Source organism: Tenrec ecaudatus, chromosome 9 (genome assembly GCF_050624435.1).
Source record: "Tenrec ecaudatus isolate mTenEca1 chromosome 9, mTenEca1.hap1, whole genome shotgun sequence".
NCBI lineage: Eukaryota > Metazoa > Chordata > Mammalia > Afrosoricida > Tenrecidae > Tenrec > Tenrec ecaudatus.
This window is the reverse complement of record NC_134538.1, coordinates 71,470,915-71,485,706: the sequence shown is the minus strand read 5'-3', so window position 1 is coordinate 71,485,706 and position 14,792 is coordinate 71,470,915. Positions and strand designations below refer to the sequence as shown.

General features: G+C 50.4%; 1 protein-coding gene across 2 annotated transcripts in view; it reads left to right on the top strand.

Annotated features, from left to right (window-relative positions):
* Positions 1-14,792, top strand: part of EEPD1 (endonuclease/exonuclease/phosphatase family domain containing 1) — a 138,585-nt gene that overhangs the window by 104,636 nt on the left and 19,157 nt on the right. For both annotated transcript variants that reach the window (XM_075558195.1, XM_075558194.1), the window contains exon 4: positions 12,011-12,121. In XM_075558195.1, the coding sequence (XP_075414310.1) occupies positions 12,011-12,121 (111 nt within the window). The remainder of the gene's footprint in view (positions 1-12,010; positions 12,122-14,792) is intronic.

Sequence of the window (14,792 nt, the reverse complement as noted above, 5' to 3'; positions counted from 1 at the left end):
TATGTACGCTGGACGAGTCGGCTGCTAAGCAGAGACAGACAGTGGCTGGATAAATGTCCTCAGCGGGCCGCATGTGGCCCGTGGGCCGTAGTCTGAGGATCCCTACTTTAGATTCATAATTATAGGCTGCTGAGAGGTCAGCCTCGCCTTTGTCCCAAGGAGTGGCTGCTGGTTTCAAACTGCTAGCCTTGAGTTTAGCAGCCCAATGCGTAACCATTAGGCCACCATTATAAAACACACAAGTTTGATGCCCTTTTCCACTTACTATGAGTAGCCTCATGGTGGCCCCGTGGCTGCCACAATGGACTGAGCTCCACGGCTTTCAGAGGCTGATTTTTCAGAAGTAATCCCTTCCCTCCAACGTGCCTCCAGGATGCTGAAATCTCCAACCTTCCCATTAGCTGCTCAGTGACCATTTTCACCCCCCAAAGACCCCTTGCTCCTGTGACTCCCCTCCGGACAGTTTCTTCAGAGAATAACCAGGTGGCATAACGGAATCAGAGAAACGGGAGTTTGGATCCTGGTTTAGCTGCTTCTCAACTAGATAGCCTTGACTCTTCTCACTTAAGCCCTCTCAGCCCTGAGTCCTGCCTGCTGGGTAAGGACACTGCCTCCCTCACAGACGCAGCGGGCTGATCCCCTGGTGTGCCTTGTGTCCAGAGCCCTGGCACCTGGTGAGCCTCACGAGGTGATCATTGCCGTGGCTCAGATGATGTGCTAAGATACGAAGTGTCTCCCTCTCTGCAGGGCACTGCCAGGGTGCCCATCACATGGCCCTTGCTGCAGCGTTTAATGTGATCCCCCCTCCTCCCACTTGTCTTCTTCTTCTTTGACTTCTTTGCTTCCATTACACACACTCCCACTGTGCTGGAAAGAGCAGAAGACTGCTGGGAAAGTAACATCAGGCAGTTTGGTTATTGTTAAGTACCTTGAGTGAAAAATAAAATAGGAAGGGTGACTTAAAAATAGTCAGAGGACTTGGCTTTCCATTACAAAAGGACCCAGCAAGTCTCGGGCATCCTTTAGAAAGAAACAGCTACATCAGGCACGGCCACCTCTCGCTCTTGTTGCTCTAAGCGGTCTGGGCATGTAGTAGTCCAGACATTCACACCCGACTGGCCGCACAGAAAAGAGCAATCCAAGCTCTCTGGTTTCCTGTTATAAAATAGGAGAGATGTAGGCTCCAAAGACCAAGACTTAGCATCATGTGAATCAAAAGAAACAAGTCATATTTTTACCCATAGGCTCAACGTCTTTATTTCGATGACTGTTGCTGCAGAGGAAAGCAAGCTTCATAAAGGCCTTTTAAAACAGCTGAAGGAAAATGGCCGTCTGAGCAATCTCCCTGGGCTCTCGAAGTGCCAGTTCTGTTGAAGGTGCTGTTAGGTGCTTTGAGTCAGTGCTCGCTCCTTCCCACCGTGCGTTCAACAGAATGAAGCACTGCCTGTTCCTGCGCCGGCCTCAGAATTGTTGGTTGAGCTCATTGTTTCAGCCGCGGTGTCAGTCCATCTCTCTGAGGCTCATCATGCTCTCTGCTGCTGACTGTTTACCAAGCATGATGCCTTTTTCCAAGGGCTGATCCCACTGGAAACATGCCCACGTCTGTAAGACCAAGCCTTTCTATCCTTGCTTCCAAGGAACAGTCTGCCTATCCCTTTTCCAAGGCAGATTTGCTCAGTCTTCTGGGAATCCGTGGTAAATCCACTGTGCTTCACCAACACCATAATTCAAAGTCATTGATTTCCCAAAGCTATTTTATTTTTTGTCTACCTTCCCATGTACATGAAGCAACGGAAAATGCAATGGCTTAGATCCAGTCGAACCAGACCCATCGCCATGAAGTCAACGCCAACTCTTAGAACTCCTGTGGAGTATCCGCAAGACTGTAGATCCTCATAGGAGTAGATAACTTCATCTTTCTCCACACAGCCACTCATAGGTTTGAACTGCCGGCCTTGTGGCTAACAGGCCAACACCGGACTCACACCACCACCAGGACTCCTTAGGCTTGAGTCAGGCACACCGTATTCCTCAAAGTGGTACCCAAAGATTCCTCTTTGCTTTTTGTCCCTGAGTGAGATCCTTTGCCCAATACAATACAATACAATACAATACAATACAATACGTTGTTTGATTTCTCGACTGCTGTTTCCATTGATGCTGATTGTGAATCTAAGTAAAATGAAATCTTCGGCACCTTCAGTCTTTTCTGTATTTCTCATGGTGTTGCTTATTGGTCCAATTGTGAGGATTTTGTTTTCTTTATGCTCAGGTGTACTCCATACTGATGGAAGTGTGTAGTATTTTGATTTTTATCAGTAAATACTTCAAGCCTTTTTCCCTTTCAGCAAGCCAGGTAAGGTCCTCTGCATATTTAGGATTGTTCATAAGTCTTCCTCCAATCCTGATGATGCATTCATCCCTGTTTGGTCCAGTTTCCCAGCATGCAACTTGAACAAGTGTGGCGCAAGCATACAACCCCGATGCCCACCTTTCTGGATATTAAGCTGCAGGATAACACCTCATTCTGTTTGGATAATTACATCTTAGTATAGGTTCCACATGAGCACAATTACGTGTTCTGGAATCCCCTTACTACCCAATGTTATCCATAATTTGTCATGATCCAGGCGGCCTGGTGCTTGTGCATAGTCAATAAAACAAAGGTGAACATCTTTTTTATGTTCTCTGCTTTCAGTCAATATCTATCTGGCATCTGCAGTGATATCCCTTGTTCCACATTCTTTTCTGAATCTGGCTTGAATTTCTGGAAGTTCCCTGTCAATGGATGGCTGCAACCAATTTTTTTTAAACATCTTCAGCAGAATATTACTTGCATGGGGTATTAGTGATATTATTCAATAATATCTGCATTCTACTGGATCTTCTTTCTTTGGAATGAACATAAATATGGATTTCTTCCACTCAGTCAACCAGGTAGCTGTCTTCCAAATTTCCCAGCCTAGATGAGTAAGTGGTACCAGTGTTGAAACAGCTTCACTGGTGTCCCATCAATCCCTGGGGCCTTGTGTTTCACCACTGCCTTCAGTGCAGGTGAGACTGTTTACTTCAATCTCATCAGTCTTTGACCCCATGTTCCCTCTTGCAGTGGTCAAATGTTGACCGATTCTGTCAGGTAGAGGGACTCCGTGTATTCTTTCCATCTTTTTTTGAATTGTTACCCACAGAGTTTTCGGTGCTACAATCGAGGCTTGAATTTTTCCTTCAGTTCTTTCAGCTCGGTACTGTCAAGCCTGCGCTTCCTGTGTGATTTCTAGCTCCGAGTCTTTGTGCACTCTACTACAATACTCTGTCTTCTTGAGCGCCCCTTTGAAATCGTCCGCTCGGCTCTTCTACTTTCATTGTTTCTTTTCTTGGCCTTCTCTCCTCTGCGTGGAAGAGCAATTTTGAGACTCTCTTCTGACATCCATTATCACCTTATTTTTCTTTTGTCTTTTGCATAACCTTTGCTTTCTTTGTGGGTGATTTCCCTGCTGTCATCCCACAGTTCATCTGATCATTCGGTACATCAAATCTGTTTTTCAGAAGGTCTCTGAATTCAAGGTATAACTGGTTCACATGCTGGTGCCTAAATAACCCTGGGTTCTCAGCTTTGCAGTCTCAGGCAACCCTGAGGTCAGTGACTGGTTTGCCGTGTTATGGACTGAGACAATGTACCCCTGGCGTTTAAAAGCACACGTGGGGTTCCTGTAAGATCGTAGGGATGGATAGCCAAGCCGGATGGCAGCTTTGTTCTGCTGCTGCTCAGCGAGCCACTAGAGGCCACTGTTGTCTGTGGGTTTAAGAAGCTCAGTTTCTCCTATTCTGTGCTGACTTTCTCTCACTTCTCCTCCTCTTCTTCATCCCCCTCTCCGCCCTTTCCTGTTGGCATGTTGGACTCCTGAAAATTCAGGGGGCAAAAATGCATTTACCAATCAATTACATTTGGGTGCTGTATGTTTGGGGTTCAGTGGCAGCCTCTTCCCTGCCCACATCTTCCCTGCGTTGTGATCTTGTTTCTCTGAGAACATCAAAGAGGGGAGAAGACTGGAACAGAAGGAACCATGGTCTGCTAAATCAACGTGGTTGGGGAGTAAGCGCCCATCACAGAAGCTCGGGACAGATACCTAGTTACCTTCCCCACCCCCAAACAAGTAACATGTTGGCACGTACATGGTTGACATCTGCTTTGGGGATTTTGAGCTCAGCACCTCGGTCAGAAGTACGAAGTGGAACTGCCCGCAGGGTGCTTGCCCAGCCACATAGCCACACCGGCATCCGTGGGCTGGCACCCATCCTTTGTGTGGATGGTGGCATGGCCATCCAGAAGCTGCTTCACTCTGCCCACACGTTCCCTGCACTCCCCTAAAATAGCCACAAAAACATGTCTATTTTGAGACCCGCTTCTACTTAAAATAATGTGTTGCAGTCCTAGCTCAGAAGTCTAGCATCTAATTTGGGAAGCACTGTTTGTTTTGTTTGCCCTAAAACCATTCTGTCTAAGTTTCAAAGAGCGAGTGGTCCAAGAGTCGTTGGGCGCGCTCCCCCATGTGGGAAGAATGGTGGCCTAAAACCTGCCAAGAGGGGGCCTCCCGGTGCCAGGGGAATGACTTCCCTGCTCCCCACCTCACCAAGGCTTTGGGGAGGTTCAGCTGGGCTTGACCATCTGAAACAGAGCAATCCCTGGTGCGTACTGAAGGCGGATGCATCAGTGGATGAAGAGGGGCACCTCCAACCTGCCCCTCAGGTCTTTCTCTTTTTCACCGAATTATCCCCAGACTTCAGGCACTGCTCTCCTTCTGTCGGGCCCCCTCGTCTCTTCCTCCCTGCCCCACCTGACTGGAGGAGCTGTGCCCAGTCTGGCCCTGCTCCATCCAGCGCTGGAGACTGGAGCCCCGGGCCTTCTCTCCATACGGTCCGCTCTGCGGCCTCTCTCAGAGCCTCCAGTGGTTTTAGAAATCCTCCTGGGGTAAGCACCAAACTCCTCAGGGCACACGCTCCCTGCACAGTCTGACCTCTGACCTCTAGCCCTCCCCCAGCTGTGTTGTGCCCACACTGGCCTCTCTGCCCTGCATTCTCCATACGCCACCCTGCCCGGGGCCCTTTGAATATGCTGTACCTGCCGCCTGGGGGGCCTCTCCCTCCTCACTGCCTGGTGAGATCCTTGCCCCCGAGCTGGTGTGCAGCATCACCTCTTGAGTCACTCCCCCTTCCCAAAGGGGCATGTGCATCGCAGACTCCTGTGCGACACCGATCCCAGGTAGCTTTTGAAATTTGCGTGATGATTTGAGGAATAAGTGCCTCCACGTCACCTCCACGGTCTCGTCACAAACCTGAAGCTCAGGCAGGGCAGGGCCTCCTCTGCTCACCAATGTAGCCCCAGTCAGCGTGCGGATGAGTACATAGTAATGGTCGGCGCTTGCTCGTTTTGTATTGAGTGATCGAATTCACCACTTCTCCACAGAAGAGAACATTAGCACCGCATTGTCCTGCGTCCCCACTGGGACGCCTTGTTGTGCCTCACCTTGTGGTGACCCGGGATATAGTAGTGCCCACCTACATTTTCCTCTACGTTTGGGGGAGAGTTGTTATCACACTGTTAGTGTGTGCTGCCCTCTCATGGGAGCCCATGTAACTACACAAATCTGACTGCAGAATCGGACATTATACTGCACCAGAGACCCCTCAGGACAGATGTGTCCCACTTAATTCTATCAAGATTCATGGTACCTTTAAAAAATGCTTTCATTTCAACAAAATAATTCGAGGCAGAAAATAATTTGGTCTTGAAAGTGTTCATGGTAGGAGACTCCTAGCTCCAGTCCCTCAGCCCTAATGCTACCCGCTTCTCTACTGGACTTCTCTACTTAAACTGTCAAGTGTGGGGAGTTGAAGGGGGAATCCATCTACCTGAGCTGCCATCCTGAATGAGGGGCACCACTGCAGCAGGGCTCTGAGAGGCATGCTGTGTGCCAGCCGCCATGCTGCCTGGACAGACGTTATGGAATTTCAGGGGTGGGGGTGAGAACTATTCCCTGGCACAGACAGGGAACTTGAGGCACAGAGAAAGTGAACCCTGTGCCCGGAAGAAAAGGCACCTTCTTGGAAGGCGACAGCCAGAATGCAGTCCGCGCCGGTCACACTGTTCATAATGACATAACCCACTTGAGCACCAGCACGCGTGACGGACTCTCCTCCACAGAAGAGAAGGCCGAGGGGTCGGGCCGCACTTCTTGCTCGAGGCTGGGCAGGTCCTGGTTTCCTGGAGCAGCCGGGGACATTCCCGTGAGTTCTGTCCAGCTCAGTGGTGATGGCCCTCTACACAGACACCTCACCGTGCAGTCTGTGTGGACTTCACAAACACACACACACACACACGGCCCTCTACACAGACACCTCACCATGCAGTCTGTGTGGACTTCACACACACACACACACACACACACACGGCTCTCTACACAGACACCTCACCGTGCAGTCTCTGTGGACTTCACACACACACACACACACACACACACACAGCTCTCTACACAGACACCTCACCATGCAGTCTCTGTGGACTTCACAAACACACACACACACACACACACACACACATGGCCCTCTACACAGACACCTCACCATGCAGTCTGTGGACTTCACACACACACACACACACGCTCTACACAGACACCTCACCGTGCAGTCTCTGTGGACTTCACAAACACACACACACACACACACATGGCCCTCTACACAGACACCTCACCATGCCGTCTGGGTGGACTTCACACACACACACACACACACACACACACACACACGCCTCGCACACCCAGGTGGGTATTCAGAGAATCTGAGAATCTTAACAAGCATCATTTACTAAAAATAAAGCTAGGAGAGAGGGAGGGAGGAAATGTTAAAGTGAGAATTATTTACCCAAAGGTGAAAATGAAGCTATTTATGAAAACTCTTGTCTCTCAAGGCAGTCAGATGATTTTTCAGTGGTTTTTTTTGTTGTTTTAAAAAAGAGGGAGTCCTATCCCTCCAGATTGAACATTCCAGGGATTAGTGTCCTTGGCCAGTCACTCTCTGGGGACCCATGCCATCGCCTCTTTGTCACCCATATGCATAAAGAAACAAACAACCCTCAAACACCTTCTGGATTTCGTTTCAGGAATAAAGATATTATCATGTTAAACCCTGACTTACTAGGAGTGACAGAAACAAACAAACATGGGTGAAAGTAATTCTGAGGATGTAAGAGGAGAATGGAGGAGACTGGATACGGCTCCATTGCCACCTGTGAGCCCAGGATATTGATACTGAGACAGAATGAACCTCAAACAGGCAGAGTCCTTCCAGCAAACCAAGAACATCTTTCTCTCGGGAAAATGATGAGTTGCTTCTGTAGGAGAGCACACTAGGCAGCTTAGAAAGTGGTTACAGAAGAATTTCTAATAGAGACACGGAATACAAAAGTGTGCGTGTGTGCACGTGTGTGTGTGCAGATGTAGAAGAGCCTAGAAGGAAATCTACCAAAAATGTTAGTGCTGGTTGCCTTTGCCTACTGCAGGGAGAGATTTTCCTCTTCTGTTCTATGAATTCTGCTGTAATGCGGTTACGTTTATTTACACCGAGGCCAGTGCCACTTGCCCTAGTGCCAGCTCCCCTCCTGGCAGCCGGCGTGTGTCATCGCAGGACCGGCCTCCACAGAGTCTCCCCTGGCTGTTTTCTCCACAGGAGGTCACCAGGCCTTTCTTCCAAGGTGCTTCCAGCTGGATTTCAACCTCCAGCCTTTGGGAGAGCGGCAGAGTAATTTAAGAGATGTGAGGACAATCGTGAGGTTACTATCAAAAGTCTTGTTCCCATCCTCTTACGGAAGGGTCTGGGAAGGAGATGAGCCAGTCAGGGTGCAGTGTAGCAACGATGAAACATACAACTTTCCTCTAGTTCCTAAATGCTTCCTTCCCCCACCGCCACCACCACCACCTCCACCCCACTATCATGATCCCAAAACTATCTTACAAATCTGGCTAGGCCAGAGGATGTACCCTGATACAGATAGGAACTGGAAGCAATGGGAATCCAGGGTGGATGATCCTTTCAGGACCAGTGGTGTGAGTGGTGATACTGGAAGGGTGGGGTAGAAAGGGGGAACCTATTATAAGGATCTATATATAACCTCCTCCCTGGGGGACAACAGAAAAAAATGGGTGAAGGGAGATCTCGGACAGTGCAAGATATGACAAAATAATAATTTAAAAATTATCGAGAGTTCATGAGGGAGGGGGTAGGGAGGGGAAAAATGAGGAGCTGATGCCAGGGGCTTAAGTGGAGAGCAAATGTTTTGAGAGTGATGAGGGCAATGAATGTACAAATGTGCTTTACACAATTGATGTGTGTATGGACTGCGATAAGATTTGTGTGAGCCCCTAATAAAGTGATTTTTAAAAAGTCCAGTTCCCATCAAGCATACTAAGTCCCTTGGTATCTGAAGGCGTTGGGAGGGAAAATAGAGAGCCTTGTGCTGACCAGCCAATGGGGAGAGCCCCGGACACTGCACTTCTGTGCCCATGTCCCGCCCTTCTTGCATTCAGCCTACCCAAGCTTTAATCTCCAGGAAACCTCGCCTCTTGCTTTCCAGTTTTGCAGTTGCCCTTGCCAAATAATAATAAAAGCTGTCTGAATTGCCCTTGACAGGTTCCCTCCCCCTTGACTTATTTTTCACCGTCGTGCTCAGGAAGCGTGATCTGTGGGCCTAGCGCAGCCAGCAGCCACCCGCCGACAGGAGTGCGTGTGCGTGTCGCTCCCCTTGGCTCTGTGCAAGCAGCTAATAATTAGCTGACTGTGGGGGCTGAGGAAATGTCTCCTTGTTTGCTTTGTCTCTTCCCAGGCAGAAGAATGTTTAAACAAGCTAGAAAAGTCATGTAGAGCGCCCTTCTGGGCCCCGTGGAAAGAGCGTGTTCAGGACTCGACCCATTGAGTCTGCAGAGGGGGGGTGGGGGTGGAGCTGTAAGCCCTGGGGGTGGCCCAGAGCTGAGCTGTGGGAAAGGCCACCCCTGGGGGGGGGGTATGCACTGCGTGTCTGGCAAGCCTGTGCCCCCCCAGGAAGAGGGCTGTATGCTGGTGCTTCGACCTCCCCTGGAGAATGTGTCACCAACCTGGATTCTGATGATGAAACTGACAAGCAGTCAGTGAATCCCAAGGCTGTGTAGTGTGTGCATGCGTGTGCTGGGCTGAGGGGGCCTTGGGCACACACACACACACACACACACACACACAGCATCATTGTAGTCTCTGGTGCAGGGAAGTGCTGAGCCGCGGTGCTCCTGCGCAGTCACAGTCTGGGGAACCTTTGCGCAGAGGCTGGGAGAGAAGATGAGCCACTGGAGGTTTGGGCCACTTCTGGCAGTGCGTGAACTCGGCTGGTTCCCTTTCGGAGCCTCTTCCCTCGCGTGTGAAATGGGAGCTTTATTACCTCTCTCTCTCTAGAGAGAAGACTTCCCGGGAAAACCAAGTGGCACAGAGCCTCTCTGTGTGCAGATGATTTGCTCCGGGGAGAAATCCCAGATCTGCCTGCCCGGTGTGCGTTTACAGAGTAGACTGACTGACCCAGCCTGTGCTGGGTTTGGCATTTCTGCAGAGGCCTTGGCCACAATCTTTGCCCTCCTCGCCTCCACCACTGCGGACACACACACCCTTCCACGGCAAACTGAAGCCGCAGCGTCCGGTAATAGACCTCTTGCTCTCCCAACCCCCCTAACTCATGGAGACTCCGTGTGTGTGTGTGTGTGTGTGTATGACAGACAGACAGACTGACTGACTGACTGACTGTGCTCAGCAAGGTTTCCAGCAACTGATTGTTCCGAAGAAGATCGCTAGATCTTGCCTCCTCCGGGCTGAGTAGAAGCCCTGGCCTTCTGGTTGGCCACAGAGCATGTGGTGAACCACCTGACTCCTGCAAAGCCCTTGTCTGAAGGCGGCCTCCAGGAGCTCCCATCCCCCTGTCCCTGTGTGATTGTCCCTGCAGCCACTTCTAACTGAGGATCAGCCTGTCTCCCACCTCCCCTCTTACTCTGTTAGCCGTGTGTCTGCACAGAGCTGCCGCTGGCTGCGGGCGCCCATGGAAGGACATGAGAGCAGCTGCCTGCAGTGCTCAGCCCATGGGCAGCCGCTGTGGTTCTCCAGCTGAGTGTGCACGAGAATCCAGGCATGAGGTCTCCAGGCCTCGGTCCACAGTTCAGTAGGTCCTGGAAAGTTCTCCAAGTTCCCAGGTGATGTTGTGAGCCCCCATGCCTCCCTTTGAGGGCTGCAGAATCAGGGTGGCCATCACAACTCGCCTAGTGGGTGGGTAGGTGGAGGGTGGACTGAGGACAGAGCGATGAGCAGGGCTCACAGACGCAATCGCATGGCCTGGGTGAGAGAAGTAGCAGCGCTTTAAGTGGAGGGTGTGGGCAGAGAGGGGTCCCTGACATGGTGGCAGTGGTATTCTGGGCGAGGTGAGAAGTCAGCTATCGTAGCCCCTGAGTGGACGGCTGTATCATGGCCTGATGGGCACGGGGTCGGGTGTGAGAATCCTGGGACCCCTCTCGGGGGTGGTAGACTTGACGCCCCATGGTGACCCGCACAGGGAAATGTTAAAGAAGCCGGCAGAAACTTGGGGAGAGAAAGCCGAGTTGCAGGTACCGATTTTGGAGCTGTCAGGACCCGGTGTCAGCAGGAGCTGTGATCGGTTGAGAGTGGCTAGGAAAAGAGGTCTTGGGTGTGCGCCCAGAAGTAAGACTGGAGCCCCTTGCTTAGAAGGTTGGGTGGAGAAAGGGTTAAGTGTCATCGTCCATCTTCTGAGATGCATAAAGGGAAGGGGAAGATGTCCCAAGAAGGGACCGTGTCAGATAGAGAAGCATCTTGAAGATGAAGCCAAACATCTGACCAATTCTGGGGACCCTTCAAAGGGACCATGCCCTAGAAGAGGGATTGTGAGTGAGACGCGAATTAGGAACATTGGTCTGCAAAGGCTCAGGTGGTCTTTGGACTCCTTGGTTTACTTTACATATGCAGATACGGTGTTATTTTGCCTTGAGATAAAGTAGCTCTATAGTTCCCACACGGCACAGGTGGAACATGATGAGCATAGACATGCTTATGCATGCATGGGGTGAAGTAGCCGTCCACACAGCAAGCTGTCTCAGAGAAAACCCATGGTGAACAACATGGTAGCTCACGATGAAGCATTTCCCCTCCCTCTTCACCAAGCTGTGCAGCCTCTGGATGGTAACAATGGTTAACACACTCCGTTTGGGGGTTGCTAACTGAAAGGTTGGAGGTTTGAGTCTACCCGGTGACGCCTTGGAGAAAGACCATTAATACACGTGGGGTCACCATGAGCCAGAATCCACTCGGTGGTGGTAGTAAGATAAACTCCAAGGAGAAAAGAGAATGCATTCAGCTCTTTTTTGCCTTTGGGTTTGATACTGACCTGGGCCCTCCTGAGACCTTGAACCCACTGATTTTCCAAGGTAGAAAGGATTCTGCCCATTTCTTTTGGGTTGCCCCACTCTTGCCCAACTCTCCCTGGGTAAGAGTGCAACAAAGAATCTGTTTCTATGGACTTAGAAACCCCACCCCCCCCAACCCAGATGGTATGTTGGCATTTCATAGATGAATAGTTGGTTTGATAACCTGTAGCGTTTGTTTCATCATCTAAATCCTCACGACCCCTGTTTTTCTGAGAAAGAATTCTCTTACTAAGAATAAAACCCAACCCAATACCAAGTTGCACCTGACGCATAGCTACCCTAGATAAGGTTGCCAAGGCTTTAAATCTTTGTGGGAACAGACAGCCTCATCTTTCTCTCTCTGAAGAGGCTGCTGTGTTGGAACCACTAACCTCGGAGTTAACATTCTATCTCTTACCTACCGGCGCCACTCTTTTGAATTAGGATAAAGAGCCCAACTCAGCATTGTTCAGCTTCTCCAGCTACCAGCAGTGGGACAAGCAGAGCAAACTGACTTGTGTGTGTCTTTGCAGTTCTGTTCGGAGCTCAACCAGCCCATTCTGCCCAACATCCGCAAGTGGAAGGGGCCCCGAGGATGCTGGAAGGCCGTTGTTGCTGAGAAGCCCTCAAGTCAGCTCCAGAAGGTACCGTCCCGGGAAGAGCCAGCCTTTCTTTCCTTCGTACCTGGACATACTTTCTCCCTAACCCACGGGCATTTGTCTATCTTACTCTGCCCGCGTCCTTGATGCGGTTTGTGTTCCGGCCTGTTTTTAACATCCCTGCTCTTCCTTTCTCCGTGCCCTGGTTCGTGGGTCGTGTTCAGATGGAGAGCGAGTGAGCTGCTGCCCACGGGAGCACAGAAATGTGGGATGTGGGGGAGGAGTGGAGATGTCTCTTCAGTGGGGTGTGGGGAGGAGTGGAGATGTCCTGTCAGTGGGATGTGGGGGAGGAGTGGAGATGTCCCGTCAGTGGGGTGTGGGGAGGAGTGGAGATGTCCCGTCAGTGGGGTGTGGGGAGGAGTGGAGATGTCCCGTCAGTGGGGTGTGGGGAGGAAAGGAGATGTCCCTTCAGTGGGGTGTGGGGAGGAGAGGAGATGTCCCGTCAGTGGGGTGTGGGGAGGAGTGGAGATGTCCCGTCAGTGGGATGTGGGGGAGGAGTGGAGATGTCCCGTCAGTGGGGTGTGGGGAGGAGAGGAGATGTCCCGTCAGGGGCTCAGCCAGCAACTTTTGGTCCTCTGTCTCCATGATTCCTTTGCCACCGTTATGTCTTCGGACAGGTTTGTCCACCACCCATTGGTCATGGCCTAAAAACTTCCAATTCACCTTTATTCAGACGTGAAGTTTGCACACAGGAACGTCCTGTTGGCTTGTTCAACCGCTTCCTGGTTGGAGTGTTCTTTTGTAGGGTTCACCCACAGGGATGGGGTGACTCCGCTGTGGGAGCACTTTCACTCCTGACAACGACCAGCTTTAAGACCAGTTTCCACTCACCCTGGAATTTGCAGTGTCATTAGGGTTTGGGATTTTTTAAAATTACGAGTTAAAAAATATTATCATTACATAGTTTTCCAAGAAATGTATATAATGTGTTATATTTAGTTTGGGACCCCAGGTGGTACAAGGTTAAAGTACTTGGCTGCTGACCAAAAGATCAGTGGTTCAAACCCACCAGCTATACCAAGGGAGAAAGATGTAGCAGTTGCTTCTGTAATATTTGCAGCCTTGGAAACGCTATGGGGCAGTTCTGCTCTGTCCCCAAGGGTTGCTATGGGGTGCTGGGACTCGATGGCAGTGGATTTGATTTTTTTATACCTAATACGCATCAGACCTGAGCTGTACTCGTGTATACATAACCTATGCTTAGTTAGCTACTGGTCTCCTAATGGCATAGCGAATTATGAAGTAGGCTGATCACTGCAAAGTCAGCAGTTCAAATCCACCAACCGCTCTGAAGGAGCGAGAGGAAGCTTTCTGCTCCTATAAAGATTTACAGCCTCAGAAACCCCACGCAGCATGGCTATGCGTTCCAGTCGACTCGACAGCAGTGAGTCTGCTCTGTGGTGTTTTTATTTTATTTAATTCCAAACTACATATGGCTGTTATTGATCAACTGGGCTGTAAAGTCGTAAGTTTGAGGGGACTTCAAAGAGTTCATGGTCAAAGAAACTTAAAAGATAAAATGGCATCTTTCCATAACCGTTTGACCTGTATACCCAACCATGACCTTTCTGGGAGCACAAGTAAACCCATGAACGACATCTGGGGGGTTCACAGCATTGTGTGTTACATAATCTCTGCATCTGGTGATTGGTAGACATTCCTAGTAATTATACCTTGTCCTGACAAGGAGCCCCAGGGTAGTGCCAACGGTGAATGTGCTCTTCCTGGGACGTTTGGTGGCTCAGGTTCACCCAGAGAGTGGCACTTTCAAGGAAAGACCTGGCCATTTGCTTTAGAAAAATCAGCCACTGTAAACCCTGTGGCACGGTGCTACTCTGGCCGCCTTGAGAGAAGTTGAGTCTACAGCAACTGATGAGGCCTCATGACACGGGCCCATCGCCCGGCCTTGTCATTCCACCCAGAAATAATACTGCCTTGCTTCGTGCTTTTAAACACCATCTGATATGGAGGTTCCTGAGCATTCACGGGCTCTGAGAGCTCATTCAACATGCTCCTCATTCACTCAACAGGTAGTTGCTCGAGGGCACGGGAGGCACTGAGTCATGTGTCGGACATTCGTTGCTGAGAAAGATAAACCAGAGGTCCAGCCCTGCTTCAACTTTCACACTTGACAGGCCCCACTGGGGATTCCAACTTGAACTTGATGTGTAGCCCCTTCCCTCCAAGAGCCGGATGGAGGGACAGGAGGGACAGGTCAGGGAACCCTACTCAAAATCAAGCCATTTAAACCAGCCTCGACTCCTTGGTGTGTACAATGGCTGCGTAGAGCAGCGGCAAACTGAAAGAGCAACAGTTTGAGATCAGCCGGCAGTTCCATGGGAGGAAAGACCTGGCCGCGGCTTCGAGGAAAGTCTTAGCCCTCCTGGGTTTCGGTGAGTCAGAGCCGCCCAAAGGCACCACTCACAGCCCCTTCCTCAACTTCCCTGATGACCACAGTGGAACCCCGGGACTCGACATAATCGGATTTCAACCCAAAATGTCGAGAAAATTTTGCATCGGAGCTGGAACAAAACATTGATTCCGACCCGATGCACGTGATTTTTGTAAAAAGCAGTTTGTGTTTCGTGCTCAGCATTGTTGGCATTGTCAGTAGGCATTGTTTAAACCTTTCGCAGCTGTGTTCCAAGCATTTTGC